Source organism: Fukomys damarensis, unplaced genomic scaffold (assembly GCF_012274545.1).
Source record: "Fukomys damarensis isolate Sample0158 unplaced genomic scaffold, DMR_v1.0_HiC HiC_scaffold_4, whole genome shotgun sequence".
Lineage (NCBI taxonomy): Eukaryota > Metazoa > Chordata > Mammalia > Rodentia > Bathyergidae > Fukomys > Fukomys damarensis.
In genome coordinates, this window is record NW_022900916.1 from 57,036,646 (window position 1) to 57,057,027 (window position 20,382).

Here is a 20,382-nt window from a genome sequence, read left to right on the forward strand (position 1 = left end):
GAGTGATCCTTGCCTCAGCCTCCCAAGTGCTGGGATTACAGGTATGCATCAGCACGCCCAGCTTGTTGTTATATTTTTGCTTATAGACGTTCTTCCTGGAGTAGGACAGAATCTCAGCGGTTGTTTTAATTTGCATCTCTCTAATAGTCAGTGATGCTGAACATGTTTTCAACCACTTATTGGCCATTTGTATTACTTCTGTGGAGTGTCTATTCGTTTCATTTGCTCATTTTTTGACTGGGTCTTATTTGAGGGAGTCTAATATTTTTCATCCTTTATATTTAAGGATTAGTTAGCAAAAATTGTTTCCCGTTCTGTAGGCTGTCTATAACTTTGTTGGTTGTTTGCTTTGTAGTACAGAAGCTTTTTAATATGATACAATCCCATTTGTTGATTCTCAGTATTATTTCTTGTGCCATTAGGGTTCTATTAAAAAAGTTCTTGCCTTCCTATGTCTTCAAGAGTTGTACCAAGGGCCAGGGATTTAGCTCAGTGGTTCCACCACCTGCTTTGCAAGCACAAGGTCCCGAGTTCGATCCCCAGTGCCCCCCAAAAAAAGAAAACAAAAGAAAAAGTTGTACTTATTTTATCCTCCTGTATATTATTTCTATTTTAACATTTAGATCTTTGATCCATTTGGATTTTACTTTAGTACATGGAATGTGGGTATAGAGTCAATCTTCTGCCTGCAGATATCCAATTTTCCCAGCACCATTTAATAAAGAGGCTATCTTTCTTCCAGTGTATATTTTTGACTCCTTTGTCAAAGATCAAACAGCTGTATATGGCAGGGTTGCTTCTGTTTCTTCTATTCTGTTCCACTGAGCCACATGCCTGTTCTTATGCCAGTACTGTGCTGTTTTAATCACCCTGGCTTTAACAGTGTTACTTCAAGTCTGAGCTTGTGATGCCACCTGCTTTGCTTTTCTTACCTAGGATTGCTTTTGCTCTTCTAGGACTCTTCTTGTTCCATATTAATTTTAGGACTTTTTCTGTAGATCTGTGAGAAATGCCATTGGTATTTTCATCAGGATTGATTAAATTTGTCTATCAATTTTGGAAGGACAGCTATTTTGATAATAATGGTTCTGCCTATCCAGGAACAAGGGATATCTTTCCAGATTGTGATCCTCTAATACTCTTACTCTTTTGGAAGAAGTGCAGCTTCCAAGAGAGAATCAAGGATTCAGGGACATCTATTTGGGGCTTCCTCTAACTTTAGGGTTATACAAATGATACATATTCACTACAGAACACAAACCACCTGACTATATAAGTAATATGTAGGTATATAAGTCGGTTTTTTTCTTTCAGAGGTATTTTATGTATATAAAATATACATAACAAAAAGGTTTGTATTAAGCATAGCCTCTTATAAGCTGTATTTGTTTATGTTTTGAGGATAAAGTACTAAAAGTAGAATTTCTGAGGCAAAGGCAACCTTCTTTGTTAAAGCTTCTAGTATGTACTGCCAAATTGCTTTACACAAAGACAGTACAAATATAAATCCCCACCAGCTGGAAGCAGATGACTACACACAGCATTCAATCCATTTGCCTGTTTTTCCTTGGCTTTTGCTCAGTGTAGCTATTCTCTCTTGCAATGTCTTCTCTACTTATTTTTACCATCTACTCCCTCAGAATACAAGACAATATATATATTTCTCATCATCACTGTTATCAGCACCAATTTTCTCGCTCTTCTTGCCCACATTAATTGACTGTAGGAGACTACACTTACCTCTCCATTTACCTCCATCACCACCCCTAGCTCCTCTACCTGCTGACCAGCTGCTTTCTAGAGGAAAGATGAATCAGTCCATTTTCTCTTGCTATGATAAATAAATACTTGAGGCTGGGTAATTTATAAAGAACAGAAGCTCATTATTTACAGTTTTAGAGGCTGAGAAGTCCCAGATCAGGGAGGGCTGGCCATTTAGTGAGGACCTTCTTGCTGTGTTATCCCAGCATTTATCCTTTTAAACAGTACCTTGATCCATGTTGTAACACTATAACAAAACACTTGAATATGGATACTTTGCAAAGAAAAGAATTTATTTAGCTTGCAGTTTTAGAAGTTGAAGCTCCAAGGTCAGGCTGCCTGATCTTTTTCGGCTCTCATGAGGGCCTCCTGGCTGTCACAGTATGACAAAGGATATTACGGTGAGTGTGTGGGAGAGAGAGAAGTCATATAACAAGAGATGAAGCACATAAGACCAGGGGAAGCAGAATTTGCTTTATTACAAGTCATTCTTGCAGTAACCAACCTAATAATGCCAGAGCAAGAACTCTCTCCTGAGAAATAAAAATCCATCCTATCTGAGTGTGCTGTTTTCAATCACCTAATCACCTCCCACCAGGCCACACCTCTTAAGAGTTCCACAACCTTTCAGTACCATTACACTGGGACCAAGCTGCCAGCCCAGAAACCTCCAGGGGACAGACTACGACCAGACCAAAACAGATCCTTTAGGGTAACTACTCTCCTGTGATGACTTATCCTCAACAACAAGAGCATCCATCGTGAGGGAGGGCAGAGCCCTTGTGACCTCATCACCACTTAAAGGCCCCACTTTTTGACACCATTGCTTTGAGGATTGAGTTTCCAACAAAGGAACTTCGGAAAATTCACTGAAACCACAGCAGATGGTGATGTATGTGAAGGAAATGCAGGAATAGGGAACAAAGTGCTCTACTTCCTTCTCAACAGAAGCCCAGAGGTAGAAAAGGAAGGCTGCCAAGATGCATGTTTTAAGGATGTGGATCTCACCATGCTGTACCTTGTAGAGAAGCTTTAGCTTTGTTTGTTTTCTTTTCTTTCCTTTTTTCTCAGTCTAACTCTACCCCAGATCCCTGCCTTAAGCAGTCTGTTACCATTCAATTTTAGCATTGGTTATAAAAATTTCCTCCCATATTTTTATGAAAGATTTAGTAACAGATTAACCAAGGATAAATTGAGACTACTAGCCAGATAAAATTTTAACTGAAATGTCTTCACCCTGCCTTTTGTTTGGCAGCCAGTGGACTGTAAAAAGAACTCAATGTATCAGAAAACACTTCAGTACCATCAAGGTATTCTAAGAGAGATTAGAACAAATTGACGAATTTGTCAGTCTGTTAAATACATAAAACAACAATAAAAAATGGTATCAGTAAAATATAAAGCTATTATAAAAAATCTTCAGATATAAAAATCCAATTATTCCCTCATTCACTGGGTAAGGCAGTAAAGTGATATGAAGTACCTAAATTGAGAAAGAAAATAAACAGCAGAATTCTCATTTTCTCCTTCACAATATCTCTTCACACAACAAATATTATGAGATAGCTAGAAACCAAAATGCCCTTTTCAGAACATTATGAAATACTAGTATGTCAAATTCTATCTTACAAACCGTCATTTAGATGAAATTAGGATTTAGTTAAGCTGTTTAAATTGCTATTAATATTAGGTTATAAATATAAAATCATGACTATGACTATAAATACCTAACAAAGATACCTATGAAAGATATTATTGGCTGTGTTCAAGTTTTTTCCTTGAAAAACCACGTGCACCATATTGATTGTATCTTATTTCTAATACACACTTATAAAGTTACTGTTAGCTCTGTCTAGAATTATAGGAAATTTTCAGAACAAAAACTCTGTGATGCCATCAGACTCTTTTCCCTACAGACTGTGAGAAGCCCATTTTTACTCAGTTTTAACAGCGTAACACCTCTGCTCAATTCCAGGAAAGTGCACAGAGAGCAGAGCTTGAGAAATATATGTTTGTACCATGCTGAGCTCTATGTGCTTCAAGGTCCTGTAACCTTGAAGACTTGAAAGAAGGTAAAAGAAATTACATTCCTTTGGGGGATGGAAAATGTTTAAATATATCTTAACCAAGAATAATAAAATATATTTGGTTGCATTAGCATATTTTCATAACAGGTAAAAATCATAACTGAATTTCTACGGTGATATATTTAACCCAACCTTAGCAATAAAAAGATGCCTACAGGCTAGAAAGGCATTTGTATTTCACTGTGAAGGAAATGCTTTCACTATAATTGTCCCATACCATATTTAGCAATTTTCATAAAATAGTTCTATACTATATATTTCCTTTCTCTCCACAGCAATTTACATTCTTTAAAGTATTCTAAATATGTAACTATCAAACAGAAATGTTTATATGTGATGCTGTTTAAAATTATCTATAAGATCTTTTAGCCTTAAAAATCACACACCTCCTCACCCTGACCTTTTAATGGCAAAAAGCTATAAATTGTAGCTCAATTTATTGTGAAAAGGTATTTTTAAATGAAATTCATAGTGTATCAACACTTGTAAAAACTCTTCCTTAAGCCGGGTGTGGTGGTGCATGCCTGTAATCCCAGCACTTGGAGGCTGAGACAGCAGGATCACTGTGAGTTCGAGATCAACCTGGGCTACATAGTGAGTTCCAGGTCAGCCTCAACTACATACTGAGACCCTGTCTCAAAAAAACAAAACAAAAACAAAAACAAAAATCTTCCTTAAATTGTAGCATACCAAGAATAATTACAGTGCAAGTCAAGTAAAAATATATGTGATTGGTTTAAAAGTTTAAAAATGACCTTAGAACTATGTGGGTGATAAATAGAACTGTACAAACTTCAATTTTTCTTCCAAATTTCTATATTTTTCAAAAAGATGATAGGCCAGGGATTTAGCTCAGTGGTTCTGCTGCCTGCCTCGCAAGCACAAGATCCCAAATTCAATCCCCAGTATATTAAAAAATAACAATAATAATGATTTCATTATTGCCTCGAGATTTTTTTAAATGGTACATTTCTAAATATGCAACAAATGAAGATATGTGAGAGATACAGATGAGATGTTAATCTGAGACTACATTATCGTTAACAGCACCACTGGCTTAAAAAATACCTGGCCCAGATTAGCAGAATAACCTTCTGCTTAACATCAGTAATACATTCCTAAGAATCACACATGTGGGAGAATATGGGAAACCTGACAGGGAACCTACTTCTTACGTGTCCCCAACGCCTGCACATCAAGGCTTGGTAGCCACGTAGTACCAATGGGAGGCAGTGGAGCCTCTAAAACACTGGGCCTTGTGAGAAGCCTTCAGGTAACTGGGTTTGTGACCTTGAAAGGAACGGGGACCCAAACCTCTTCATCGCTTTTACTCACCACACGAGGTGGGCAGTGTTCTCCACCATGCATTCCTGCCACAATGTGCTGCCCACCACAGGATCATGGAGAAACAAAGGGAAGACCTGCAAAGCTGTGAGCCCAAATAAATCTTTTCTCTGTATAAGTGGATCATCTCGGGTGGTTATGATAGTAGCAGAGAGGTGTCTAACATAATACCACCACACGGTGGCTAGTAAAGCAGTACAGCATCTGGGAAAGCAGTTCTTAACTTCTGTAGAGTCACAGATCTCTGAGAATGTGATGTAACACAGAGACTCTTCTTCCCCGAGTGACACATACTGAAAAGTCTGCATATAATTTCAGGAGGTTTCCAGACAACTCTGTTTAGCTCCCCAAAATCACTGCGTTAAGAACCCCAATCCAGAAATAACAGCAAGGACAATGGCTGCTTATCATCGGTCTGAACTCCTTCAAGCAAACCATCAGCAAACTATTTTAAGGGTTACAGTTTTCCTTTGGTGCTGCCAAGCACATTTTTAGCTGGTGCATCAGGAAATGATAAATGCCAGAAATAAAAATAAGTCATTCCACAAGTTTAGAGTTGAGCTATTTGACTTAGAATGCCAACATTTTTCAGAACAATGATTTCTTTAAGTCACTAATAGAGAGTATTTAACACATCATTAACAGTATGACGAATGTGGGTGTGCGCCATAAAATACATGCCATTCTTGATGAAAATATCAGCTGTATAAAATGAATCCTTTACTAATTTAACTGATAAGCAGAGTTTGCCAGCAATTCTCAGTTCTTTAGAATGTTCCACAAGCTGATTCTTGAACTTTAAACACTTCAGCTTTCAGTGGGTTTGGATAAAATTTCTGATGTACTGATCAAACAAGCTTAGAGTGGCCCTTCCAGTCTAGGATCAGGAAATGTCTGCTCCTCCCCAAGCTTATGTTGAAATTTAATTGCCATCAGAACAGAAGTACAAGGAGGGAAGGGATTAAACCACTGAGGTTCTGCCCTCACGGATGCCACTGTTGTAAGAATGGGTTCATTACTGAGAGAGTGGGTTCCCTAAAAAAGGGAGAATTTGCCCCCTTCTTGCCATTTCTCTTGCCCTCTCTGCCCTTCCACCATGGGATCATGTAAGAAGGCCTGTGTCAGATGCTAGCCCTTCAAACACTGATTCCACAGCTACCAGAACTATGAACCAATAAATTACCCTATCTGTGCTATTCCATCAAGAAACAAAGTGCTACACGTGCCACTGGTAGGGCACGCATTGCAACTCTTCCACACACCACCTACATCCTCAACAATCACAATATACTTTCCAGCTAAGTATTTTCTGGCCACTTCAGAATCATGTGCCCAAGTCACTGAACTGATCAGAACTAGCAAGTGAATTAAAACTTCTCTGCGGTCACTCTTGCCAATGTAGAAACCCACTATATATAGTTTCCCTTCGTTTCATCCTCCAACAATTTGATGAGGACACCATGACACTATTAACACTTCCTTTTTTACATTGTTTCAGCTTACTTGAATTTTTTCTCTTTCCTTTTTCAAAGTAAGTATGTTTGTAATATATAAGAAACACATCCACCGTGGGGAATTAGTACAGACACCATATCACACATTCATACTTTTTCCTTCTCCTTCCTTTCTTTATTCTCCCATCTGCCCCAACTCCAAACCCCCTTCCCTTCACCATAAAGTCTACCTCCCTATCTTTTATTTTGCTCTAAATGACTTATACTTTGGATTTCTCATGTAAAAGAAACCATGTGATATTCAACCTTCTGTGTCTGATGTGCTTCACTTAGCATTCAAGGTGCATCTATTTTCCTCTGAATGGCTCAGTTTTTCCTTCTTTGTGGCTGAGCACTACTCCATTGTGTGCATATGCTGCATTTGCTTTATCTATTCACCTATTGATGGGCATGTGAGCTGCTTCCAAAATTTAGCTATTATGAGTTGCACATTTACTTCATTTAGTATTATAGTCTCAAAGTGCATCCACTTTCCTATGAATGACTCAACTTTTTCTTCTTTAAGGTTGAGTAGTACTCCATTATGTGTGTATATATACTCTCTCTCTATCTATCTATATACATATATATATATATATATATATACACACACACACTCCATATTATACATATATGCTCCATTGTGTGTGTGCACAAACATACACACACATATACACACATTTTCAATATATACACACACACTCCATATTATACATATATGCTCCATTGTGTGTGTGCACAAACATACACACACATATACACACATTTTCTTTATCCATTCACCTATTGAAGGACACATAGGCTGCTTCCAAGATTTAGCTATTATGTATGAGTTGTGCTGTTATAAACATGAGTATGTATGTATCACATTTCATACGTAAGAAAAACAAAGCTGAAATGGTGAATAAGAGGAAATAACAGAACTTAAATACAATAAAAATGTTATGCTTTCCAGTCAAGTATTCACACTGGTTTGGATTTATTTTATCTGCAGATGACAAAATAATAGTTCACTAGGTGTTGATTAGCACATCCTGCCTGAGGCAGAGACAGTACTCAGGAATTTTCATTTAATGATTACTACAATAAGGAAAAATGATAACACACTAATTTACCATGCTTTTCTATAACACACCTCTAAGGTAATACAATAATTCTCCAATAATGCAATGAAGGAAAAAAGACACAAGCTTTTTAGAAGTTCACATTTGTAAAGATTAACATGTAATCCTCATAATTTTGCTGTTCATATGCTTCAGTCTCACACAATTAGAAAAAACAGACACCTAGTAAGGCAACCACTTAAAAATAAAAAATGATGTAGTGCAGCCATTCCATGCTATCCATAGGCAGTTGGTTCCAAGACCTCCAAAAAAGTATCCTAAAATGTTCAAATCCTCATATAAAATGGTTCAAATTTGCATATACTGTAATCTACACACATCCTCCCATATACTTTAAATCATCTCTAGATTATTTGTAATACCAATAAAATGTAAATGCCATATACATAGCTGTTATACTGTACTGTTTAGGGAATGACAGAAAGAAAAGGTCTGTACAAGTTCAGTACAGATACAGTTTTTCTGTTAATATTTTTGATACACAGCAGCTTGAAGCTATAGATACAGAGGGCCAACTGTGTTATCAGATACCAGGAAGACATTTAAGTCTTCCAAACCTGAAATATTTTGGTGCCATATTCATACTTGTACATTTTACTCAGAGTCTCATTTCCTTGACAGACTGAAAACAACTTTCAGTACAAACATAGCAGCTATTTATCACAGATTTTTCAGTTAAACAGTCTTATATGTAGTCATTATACCATTAGGAAGGCCTGTAAGGAAATACTTGAGAAAACTCCATCTATATAATATGGTGTGCATACTTTAAAAATTTTTCCCTACTGACACTGTACTGAATAACTGACCCAAAGGAACTAGTACCATACTAAAACCAGTCAATTCTCCCAGTTACTATATGAAAAGTATGAAAGAGCTTAGATGTTGCTTTCAAAATTTTATAGATGTTCATCTGTCAAATAATTTCATCTAAATCTGTGTATATTATGATGAAATACGAAAAGAATCATAGGCCATTTGGCATTCATATTTGTACAATTTTTTAAAATGCTTCCCAATTGATACATTAATTTAAAAAGACTGTTTCCAAATGTATTAAATGTAGAAATAGATTTCATTTCTTAAAATTGTGAAGCTTTCTGCTCTTTACCAATATAATGTACCAGAGGAAGTGTTTTTACCCCAAAATTTCATAGTTTTATTTGCTTATTTATGACTAAAGTGGAAGAGAAACTGTAACTTCATATTTTATGAGGTCTTTTTCAAAGTGTCTTAACATATCATTTGATAGAATAGAACTACTAAATTACAGAGCATGAACTATTCAGCACTGCTTGGACTCTAGAATCCTCTAGGAAACTGAAATAGGTGTGTGTGGGGGGTATCAGCCAGGCCCATCTAATCAGAAACTAGAGATAGGTCCTCGGACCAGGCTATTTTCAAAGTGCCCCCTAATCCATAGAAGGGTTAGAACCAGACTTCGGGAGAGAGAACTCTAATTTACATTTGATTCAAGGAAGTACACTGGGCCCCAGAGAGAATGAATGACCCTCCTGAAATTAATCATTAATGGTACAAAACAGACGCCTCAGCTCTGCCTCTCTGTAGAGCTAGCACCTCTCTCCTGCAGCGTAAAGCTCCTCTCTGTCCATTCTAGATGAAGCAGGAGAGTACATCCAAACAGGGCCAGCACTGCTAAGCTCTGGGAAACTGAAATGCTGCAAGACTAACTGGTAGAACAGAACTAGGTAACAGTGAATGGAAAAAAATCTGCTACTTCTATAAACACACAACTCCAAATTTCTTAATGGGAAAATAAGCACTGTTACTGCATAATGAAGTTAACTGAAAAATCCTGGCACAGTTGCTTTAGAATTTAAAGGTCAAGAGTAAAAATGCCAAGATCACTGAGTTTAATGTATTTAAGTTTTTCCTAGGTATCACAGTACATGGGAAAGGAGCTAGTAAAAGGACAAATTACTTTTCTAGTCAATAAACACTTTATTTCTTTTTCTGAAGATATGATACTTTCATTTTATAGGAACAGGAATAACAATAGGAACCACATGTTGAAAACCTATTTAGTTTTTGTTGTTTTAGTCATTAGCTGCCAACAAAAATCAAAAAGACTTACCCTCATTCCTTGTGCAGTAAATTCTCATTATATACAGTCAAGTTTTCACTTTTTGTTTTTCATTAAGTTTATTGGTATATTTTAGGTATACAGTACAGTTACATTCATCATTGGGATCTTGTACCTTTATATGATGTATCTTGGTTCTTATTTTTTTCCCACTCCCTTCACCTCCTCCATCCTTTCCTATTTACAAAGACTTTGTTTCCATTTTTCCTTTTCTCCTATTTTTTCTTTTCCCTTCTTTCCCCTCCCCTACTCTTCCCACTTGCCCTATTCCTTTAGACCTTTTTTTCCTATTTCACATTATCAATTATACAATTTGAACCTTATTTACACTTTTAGTTTTTCACACCAAAGAAACTATTCGGTACTTACACGTGTCCTATTACTTTCACTTAAGCATATGAGCTCAGTGTGCATCCATTTAGCTATGTCACTAGTTTCTCATTCTTTATGGCTGAGTAGTATTCCATTTTATAGAAAAACCACATCTTCTTTATCCAGTCTCCAGTTGATGGGCAAGTGGGCTGCTTCCAAGTTTTAGCTATTACAAACTGTGCCGCTATAAACATAGGTGTGCATATATCACTGTGGTATGATTCTTTAAATTCTTGTGGAAAGATACCCAGAAGAGGGATCCTGGGTCAAACAGGACTTCTATTCCTAGTTTAAGTTTTCACTTTTTTTTTTTTTTTTTTTTTTAATAGCAGGGATCAAACTTGGGACCTTGTGCTTGCAAAGCAGGCAGCAGAACAACTGAGCTAAATCCCCAGGAGTTTTCACTTTTAAATAAAACAAATAACACAGAGATGAAGAAATTACCTTCAAAAGTTCTAAATAAAAATGTGATAGTTTAACTGAAATACGTCTATATTTTTCAATTCTCAGAATGAGGAATGTAACCTTAAAAATAACACACTACTTTCCAAAGTCTTAAAAATAATACACTACTTCACAAAATCTGATTTATCATTTAAATTTGAAAACAGAAGTGAGACAAAATTACATGTTTCAATGTCAATACTTAAAAGATGAAACATGAACTGCTGTAAATTACTAAACTGATTCTAAATTCAATGAGTTTTACAACTTAATGAACACTAAATGTTCTTGTGCCCTACTTATGCAGCACCTGCACATGCTGACAAACACGATGAACTTCAGTTGCACATTAACCCAGTTCCTTTCATCTCCCCAACAGCGCTTGCCCAATTTCGTTCTAACTGCTCCATACTTCAATTCAATATTTGCTCAACAGTGTTAGTGAATTCAGTAACAAGAATCTAAATTATCCTTTTCATTTCATATCCTATGATTTTGTTATTTTTACTATAAAATAATAATTTATGTCTTTGATTTGGTTTTGGAAGGAATTATATGCCAACTTCTAGGCAATATCCTTTCTTAATTTAAAATAACTATGAGGTTCCACACTGCGCTAGTAAATTTGCAGTCAACTTAAAGATAATGTGTTAAAAGTACAATTAAACATGTCATAACAGAAGAAAATGCTGGTAATTACAAATAGTGTTGTGCTTGCTGGGTTTTTAAATAGTAGCGTAACACTATGAAAAATCGCCACCCAGTGATGTAAATGAAAACTGCAATTTGTTTTTGTGTAAAATGAACACCCTGGAGGATTACTTAAACTTCATTACTGAATGAGCGAACAGCTATTACCTTCTTAAGTGAACAGAAACTGGTTACAAGGGAAAGGATGTTTTTCTGCCAGGTCACCCTCCCTCTCTGTTCATATTCAGCACACCAAGACATTTTACAAAGGCTAGAAGCTTTAAAAATCTAAACAGGAAGAAAGGCTTTCCATCCAAACATGAGCTAATTGCATATAAACAGCTCTGATATTCACATTACCAAGAAAACCACCCAGGTTCTACCTGTAGCTTGAATTTCAAGTCATCATATATCAACTTTATCAACTCAGCAATGCCACCTAATAATTGTGATCTATAAACCTATTAGTGTTAAGCAGGAACACTGGCCTAAGGGACAAAGTATTTGTAGAACAAAGATTATGTACAGCTTCAACATAATTACTACAACCTTTTTAGAAATAAGTTATAAAGGCCACATGGGATAATACAACAACTTCAACATTTCTTATCGGTGTGGACTCTACAGAATTTGTTACAGTAAGAAGTTGTTGCTACAAATAAAACTAAATTTTTAAGTCTTTATTTTGTTGTAACATTTAAAAGACAATAAACACACAAAACCAATCATATAGTGATTTTCTGGTAATATATTTATTGCACTCTAGGCCTGAAAAATTATGTGGATATATGCAAGCCAATATATATGTGTGCAAGTATGGTATTATGTTAATAATGTAAGTCTTAAAAGTATTTCATATGTATTTCATATTCATTCAATCTGCTTGACATTTCCAAAATATTTTCACGGTGTCCTCTGAGACTAAGATAGATAGTGTGTAGGTCATTATACAATCAGGTGATAAAAAGGGCAACTTTTCAAAAAAAGAGCTTACCATACAATTTTTAAAAGACAAATAACCATATTCCTAATCATCTGTCAGGACTTTAATCAGTCAATTCAAATCCTTAACTGTTGAAGGATTTTTAACTAACTAAAAAATGCACACCATATGCCCTCAACTTAAGTTAAACAGCAAAAACTCTAGCACATTATGAAGTGAGGCTGTCAGCTCAAGAGGTCCAGATCCATGGTCACCGCTCTCATCAACACTTCACTGCACAGCCTCCGATATCCTCCTGGTGTGACTAATGCAAAAAGTCGGAGGAAATGGGAGTCCAGAGATGATCAGAACGACACCAGGAAAACTTCAGGAGACTTAACTAAGTCCACAAAACATGAGATGCTCAAGGATTTTTCATGAAAAATGGTGAGGGGTGAAGCTTTCTACTTGGGGAGAAAAATAGGACCAGCAAGAGAAGCATCGGCAGACACAGCGGCTGAGGGAATAGGAGTCTCAGTGGTCACCAGGAAAACCTGTCTTGTTAGGATCATTTCAAAGTGTAGCTCGAGCTACACTACAAATCAAACTGTTCTCCTGGAACTACAGTGGAAGCAGACTCCTCACATAACCATCCAACTGCTAGACATACAGTGTGAATACAATACCAGTCCTGCTCAGTACAAATGGTCCTGGGCAAACTCCCTCAAAATACAGCATGTGAATTTCTGGAAAAATAGACCATTAGAGTGTCAATACATCAAACAGAGCAGCTGGTACAAGAACATGTTAGAGTAATTAAATCTTGGAAATTCCCTCATTAAATGGCAAATCTGGAAGTCTGTATGAAGTTGTATGTTAAAGACAACTTCTTAAACCACAATTATTCCCTGGCAAAGTAAAAGAAGTCCACAGCAGATCAACTTCATCTACTGAGGCAGGAGGCCCTGGAAACCAGGCCTCTACTCAGGAGCTGTAAGGCAGGCAGTGAACATCTGCTCAAGGCCACCTCAAATTGGAGATCTTAGAAAAAGCAGCACTTTGGGCTGTGAAAAGGATAGAAGATTCTACAGTATAGTTTATCCATGAGAACTGCTATTCTGGTCTTCCAGAGATCATGGTCAAAAAATGGAAGAGGAAAAACCCAAGTGTCCTCTCTGCAAGACTAGATTCTGTAAGAGATCCGACAAAGAAGAGACCCGCCCAATCCTACTTCTCCTGAACGTGTGGAAGTCAGAGATACAGAGGAGCCCTGGCTGTAAGGGGACAGGAAGCGTGACAGAACTGAAGCTGTAAATTCAAGGTCACTATTAAATTCTAAAAAGCCACCTCCAACTTCTTGAGGGATACAGAGCATTTGCTGACTTGGCCAAGATAAGGGAAGTGTGAGGTAAGAAATCAGTACAGTGGACCTCAAGTTATGACCAGCCTGACATAGGAAAAACTTGCACTAATTAGGTTAATGGAAGATTCATTTGCCTCTTGTTATCTACAGCATGTACCCAGGTAAATATCCAGATCTCAGCTGTAATGATTTACAACCAGCCCTCAGAAACTGACTGAATTCATAAGTCAAGGAAGGGTTCACTGTATCTGAAAAGGGAGATCTTAGGAAGTGAACACCAGTGTGACTTAATGCAAATCTTCTAAAAGAAGGAACAGGAATTTAGTAGAAGATCCAGAGTGTATGAGGATGAGTACAAGATGGGGACACTGAGCTTGGCTCCTCTGCATTATCCTGTCTGGTGAGACAAATCACGGGAAGAACATACAAAAGCTGTGAATCTCTTCCTTGCAAGAAGATACAATGACAGAAGTAATTTAACTTTTCAGAATTCTCTTGAGGAAGAGTACAGGGGCAGGCTGGAGATTTAGCTCAGTGGCACAGCAACTGCCTGGCAAGCGTAAGGTCCTGAGTTCAATCCCCCGTACCAAAAAAAAGAGTACAAGGTATTTGGTTGAAATAAATATTTTTAAAGCCACCACAATCTTTACAATTAGCAGATCGGTTTATAATCTTTTAAACCTTTAAAATTAAAATAAAAAATAAATTTTAGATTTATATTCTTTTAAATATTTAACAGTTAAAATAGGAAAGTAGTTCTTGAGACCAGGGATTTAGCTCAGTGGCACTGTACAAGCCTCATTAGCTGGTCCTGAGTTTGAACCCTATACCAAAAAGAAAAAAAAGAAAAGAAAAAGAAAGAAGGCAGGATAATAAAGCAGTTCTTAAAAACATTAGAAGACACTGTTTAAGAAATTTAAATTAAAAGTTTACATCAGTAAATATTTAATGGAAGACCAACTTAATTTTAGATACTACTTTAGGAATCATAATACTATTTATAAGACCAAACTTGAATTCATCAAGGATTCTTCACAACTCTGTTTTCCACAGTTAAGATTTACTAATCTATCAGATGAGGTATAATTTTACAAATTTAATTAGAAATACAAACTAACATGTAAGAATGTGATTTGATGACAATATTCTAAGCAATTGAAGTTCTTTATTTTATAGATTTCATTTGAAATTACATATATAAATTCATTCTGAAATTAGTAAAAAATAATTTAAAAATCGTGTAATTATCAAGTCATTTAAAAAAATTTATCTAGTTATGATTTTGTTTCTTAAAAAGGCTTACCTAAGAGGACGAATCCATCTGCTTCTATCTCTGACACTGAAGGCTTTTTAGACTCTGGAGGCTTTCGGAAGAAGTGAAACATTGCTGCTGCCACTGTTGATATCTGGAAAAGAAATGCCATATTATGTCAAACTCAGATTAAACTGTAAAACTCTTAACGCCTCTTAGTAAAAACACAAACATAAAGATACCTCATTGAGGGACAGGGATATAGCTCAGTGGCACCATCCCTGCCTGGCAAACACAAGGTCCTGAGTTTGAGGCCCAGTGTAGGGGAAAAAAAGATACCTCAATGATTACTCTTAGGAATTTTATTGTCAGACTTAAAATCATGAGCCTTCTGTAAGGTATCAGAAGACAATGCTAGAAATTAAGGTACATGAACTTGTAGTCTAACATCCTGTATGCCTTGAAATCTACAGTGCAACTTCTATCTCTGAAGATTCAGAAAATAATTTTTAAAGAAATCATTCCATGTAAAACTAAAACCAACAGTTAACACCACAATCTGGAAGGTTCTTACTAATAATAAACACTAGTTTGAAAAAAGGAAAACAAACACAAAAACCTGTCCCAATTTTTTGTCATGCCATAACTAGCTAATGCCTCATAAAACTAAGGCCATATATAAAAAGAAGGCACTTTAAACAATCCACTACTGGGTTTCCTGATTCAGAGACTGCAGCTAACTTTAAATCCCCACCAGTAGAGACCGTTGTGTTGAGATTATTATATACTGACTCCAGTACATAAATGTACATGTGCACACACGCACACACACACACACAAATTCTCCTATACGTCTCCCACTTACATTCTAGCAAGGTAAAAAAATTCTAGAAAACTGGGAAGAAAACTGGAGAGTGCTGAAGGACACACTATATTCTAAGGATAATCCCTGTTAAGCAGGGAAAGGAAGAATCCTCATAGTAGTAAGCATTCCATATTTTAGTTTTCATATATTCTGCCCCAAAATAATCATATATATTTAGTTTTCATATATTTATACCAAAAATAATCAAAAGAATATTTAATCCAAAAGCTAAGAATTGTACTTGGATTTGCCTATGCTATCCTGACCTCAGCTGTAGACTCAAGGTATTAATCCCAACATTTGTTAGCAGAAAACATAACTGGCAGATTTCACTTTTAAAAAGAATAAAAAAAGGAAAAAAAAAGTCATGCAAAAAAAAAGAAAAGAAAAATTCCAGCAAAAGAAAATGAACATCCAGTGAAATCCTCAAAGAAAGAGTTTGCTGGATATGGTGACAGAGGTAAAAGAAAAAGTCTGAAAATCATTTGACACCTTCCTTAGAATACAAGGATACAGGGCTTCTATGAAACTGGTAAAAAAACAAGATGTGATGAAAATACGAAAGAAAAAGATGAGAACTCAAATGAAAAAAAAAAAGCAACTGAATAAGATAAAGAAAAACCCACAGAAGAAAAATATAAAATCAGAAAAGAATTGGTTGAGTTGCAAGCACTAATATAAGAGCTCAAATTAAAAGATATATAAGATTGGGTGAAGGGAGGGCAGGGACAAGGGGAAAAAAGTGAGAACCAAGACTTGTCATGTAAAGGTACAAGATCCCAACAATGAATGTAACTGTACTGTATACCTAAAATGGACCAATAAACAAAAAAAAAAAAAAAAAAAAAGATATATAAGATTGGGACAAGGCAACCATTTCTCAACACAAAACAAACATAAAACTAAGAATGCCTCTGAAAGACCAACAGCTGATGAAAAACTCAACCTTACTTAAGGATCAAAAGTACAGCCATCAGACCTGACAGTAAAACTGAAGCACAGACTAACACAGCACACAATATGTTCTTTTGGGGGATGAAATGGTTCAGGAAAGAGAATAAAGGTGTTAAATCTCTAACTAAAGCTTGGTAACAAAGATATTCTCAAATAAATGGGGAAGGAAGTACGCACTGAAGTTAAAAAAAAAAGATGAAAAATGGATGGAAATTTAAGAACTATGTCTGGCAAAAATTGCAAGTCTTGCTATTGACACCGGAAACTGAAGTCAAATAGTTAAGAAACCAACAAAACTTTTTTGAGTTGCACTGTAAAGAATACCACTGGATTAAAAGAGGACTACAAGGGGTGAACAGTATATAGGTGAATGTTTACATTTTTTAAAAATTTATTACAGTACAAGACACATTTTCATTAATCCACGTCAAAATATTCCCTACCAATTCAAATACACTTATGCCATCACTCTTGCCTCTTGGAGAAATAGAATTGGCAGTCCTCTTTTGTGAGCGTCTTTATAAAGGGTGATCAAAAATAAGGTTGAGGGTTAGGGATATACCTCAGTGGCAGAGCTCTTACCTAAAATGAGTGAAGCCCTGGATTTGATCCCCAATATTGACAGAAAAGAAAAAAAAGTTTGAATGTTGTTTCCAAATGCCATCGAACAGAAAGAAAGGCTAGTAAGGTCATTACAATGTGTCCGAATCCACCTTCTTCACCAGAGATGGCACCTTGTGACTTCTGGCTCTTCCTCAAAGTCAAAATGACCATGAAAGGTAAACATTTTGAATTGATTCAGGAAATCAAGGCAGCCAAGACAGTACAACTAAAGGCACAAAAGAAGATATCCAGAACTGCCTTGGAAAGTGGCAAAAATGATGCTATGTAAGCCTTTTGGAAATAAAAGAGAGTATTTTGAGGGAGACTGATGACAATCAATATTAAAACAGAAACACTAAACTTGCTGGAAGATAAATTAGGCAGAACTCTTGAAGACTTTGGCATAGGAAAAGATTTTATGAACAAATCCTCAGTAGCACGGGAACTAGAAGAAAGAATCAACAACTAGGATCTCATCTTATTAAAAAGCTTCTGCACTGCAAAAGAAACCACCAACAGAGCTAAAAGACAACCTACAATGTGGGAAAAAATTTTTATCAGCTGCTCCTCAGACAAAGGACTACTATCTAGAATATATAAAGAACTCAAAACAATCAGCCCTCCCCAAATATAAAGACCCAATTCTAAAATGGGATTCTAAAATGCATCTGAAATGAACAGACATTTCTCAGACAAAGAAGTAAAAGCAGCAAGTGAATGTATGAAAAAATGTTCCACATTACTGGTCATTTGAGAGATGCAGATGAAAACAACACTGAGATTCCACCTCACCCTACAAAGAATGGCTGCTATCAAGAAATCAACCAATAACAAATGTTGGCGGGGTTGTATGGAGAAAGGAACCCTTCTCCATTGTTGGTGGGAGTGCAGACTGGTGCAACCACTATGGAAATCAATATGGAGATACCTCAAAGAGCTGGGACTAGAGGTTCCATTTTTCCCAGCCATCCCTCTGCTGGGTACCTTTCCAAAAGAATTAAAAACAATCAATATGTCTTTTATTGTGATGAATTTTAAAAATTTAAACATTCCTATTTTTTACCATACCACATATGATTACTGAATATTTAAAACAACCACTAAATTCCAATTTTCTACATGAGCTACCAGAGAAAACTGCTTGGCCCCCAACTAGGATCTACTCCCTACTGACCACCTCAGTTGTACCCAGTTGTACTCAGTTGTGCCGGAAAAAGAAGAAATTCTAAAAGGCTGAGGATGTATCTCAGTGGTAGAGCACTTGCCTATGATGCACAGGGCCTGGGTTTGATCCCCTATACTATAAAAGAAGAGGAGGAAAGGAGGAAATAAAGAAAGAAAGGAGTAGAAGAACAGCAGTCAAAGCACCTTGCTGTATACCTCCCTTCCCTTTCGTGAATGGGAGAATTATAAAGGGTCTCTTCTAAGACCCCTGAGATACTGAGCTTTGAGCTTGATGCTAGGATTGAATGAGGCAGCTTGAGCTATTGTCTTTGGGGATGGTGAGTGATTCTGCTGCAGTAAAAAGAGAGTGCTGACCTGCCACAAATTAAAATTAGACCCTTATCTTTCGCCATGCACTAAATTAAAATCCAAATGGATTAAAGATCTAAATATTAAAACAGAAACATTAAACTTGCTGGAAGGTAAGTTAGGCAGAACTCTGGAAGACATTGGTATAGGAAAAGACTTTATGAACAAATCCTAAGTAGCACGGGAACTAGCAGATAGAATCAACAACTGGGATCTCATCTTACTAAAAAGCTTCTGTACTTCAAAAGAAACCATCAGCAGAACTAAGAGACAATCCACAACGTGGGAAAAAATTTTTACCAGCTGTTCCTCAGACAAAGGACTATTATCAAGGATATATAAAGAACTCAAAACAATCAGCCCCCCCAAATATAAAGACCTGATTCAAAAATGGGCATCTGAAATGAATAGACATTTCTCAGACAAAGAAGTAAAAGCAGCAAGAAAATATTTGAAAAAATGTTCCACATCACTGGTCATTCGAGAGATGCAGATGAAAACAACACTGAGATTCCACATCACCCCACAAAGAATGGCTGCTATCAAGAAATCACACAATAACAAATGTTGGCCGGGATGTGGGGAGAAAGGAACCCTTCTCCATTATTGGTGGGAGTGCAGACTGGTGCAATCACTATAGAAATCAATATGGAGATACCTCAAAGAGCTTGGACTGGAGGTTCCATTTGACCCAGCCATCCCTCTGCTGGGTATCTTTCCAAGAGAACTAAAAGAATCATATCACAGAGAAGTATGTGCACCCATGTTTATAGCGGCACAGTTTGTAATAGCTAAATCTTGGAAACAGCCTATTTGCCCATCCATTGGAAACTGGATAAAGAAGATGTGGTTTTTCTATAAAATGGAATATTACTCAGCCATAAAGAACGAGAAAATAGATTCATTCATAGGAAAATGGATACATATTGAAGATATACTCCTAAGTGAAATAAATAAGTCACACATGTGTAAATACCGAATAGTTTCCCTGGTGTGAATAATCTGCAACAATGCATAAGATTCTAATAAGATTACTGACATTTAGAAATGGGAAGAAAGGAGCTAAAGGTGTAGGGAAGGTGGGATGGGTAGGGGAAGAGTAAAAAGGGAAAAGAAAAAAATGTGAGAGAATGAAAAGATGAAAATAAAGTGTTTGTAGATAGGGAGGGGAGGAGGGGGTGAAGGGAGGGCAGAGGTAAGGGGAAAAAATGAGAATCAAGACTTGTCACGGAGAGGTACAAGATCCTAACAATAAATGTAACTGTACTGTATCCCTAAAATGTACCAATAAACTCAATTAAAGCTGAAAAAAAAAAGAGAGTGCTGAACATATGATAAACATAAAAGAAAACCAGGGAATCTTTAGTGGTGTTTGCCACCTCTACTTTATAGAGACAAAATAAAGCAGCTTCTTACTCTCCTAGGAGTTAGGTCCAGCCATGTCATCTGACTTCCTCCCTATGTAATATGA

At 36.4% G+C, this 20,382-nt stretch overlaps 1 protein-coding gene across 2 annotated transcripts in view; it reads right to left on the minus strand.

Annotated features, from left to right (window-relative positions):
- Umad1 (UBAP1-MVB12-associated (UMA) domain containing 1) overlaps positions 1–20,382 on the minus strand; it is a 213,321-nt gene that overhangs the window by 166,643 nt on the left and 26,296 nt on the right. For both annotated transcript variants that reach the window (XM_010632044.2, XM_010632043.2), the window contains exon 2: positions 15,008–15,110. In XM_010632044.2, coding sequence (XP_010630346.1) covers positions 15,008–15,089 — 82 coding nt within the window. In that variant the 5' untranslated portion in view covers positions 15,090–15,110. The remainder of the gene's footprint in view (positions 1–15,007; positions 15,111–20,382) is intronic.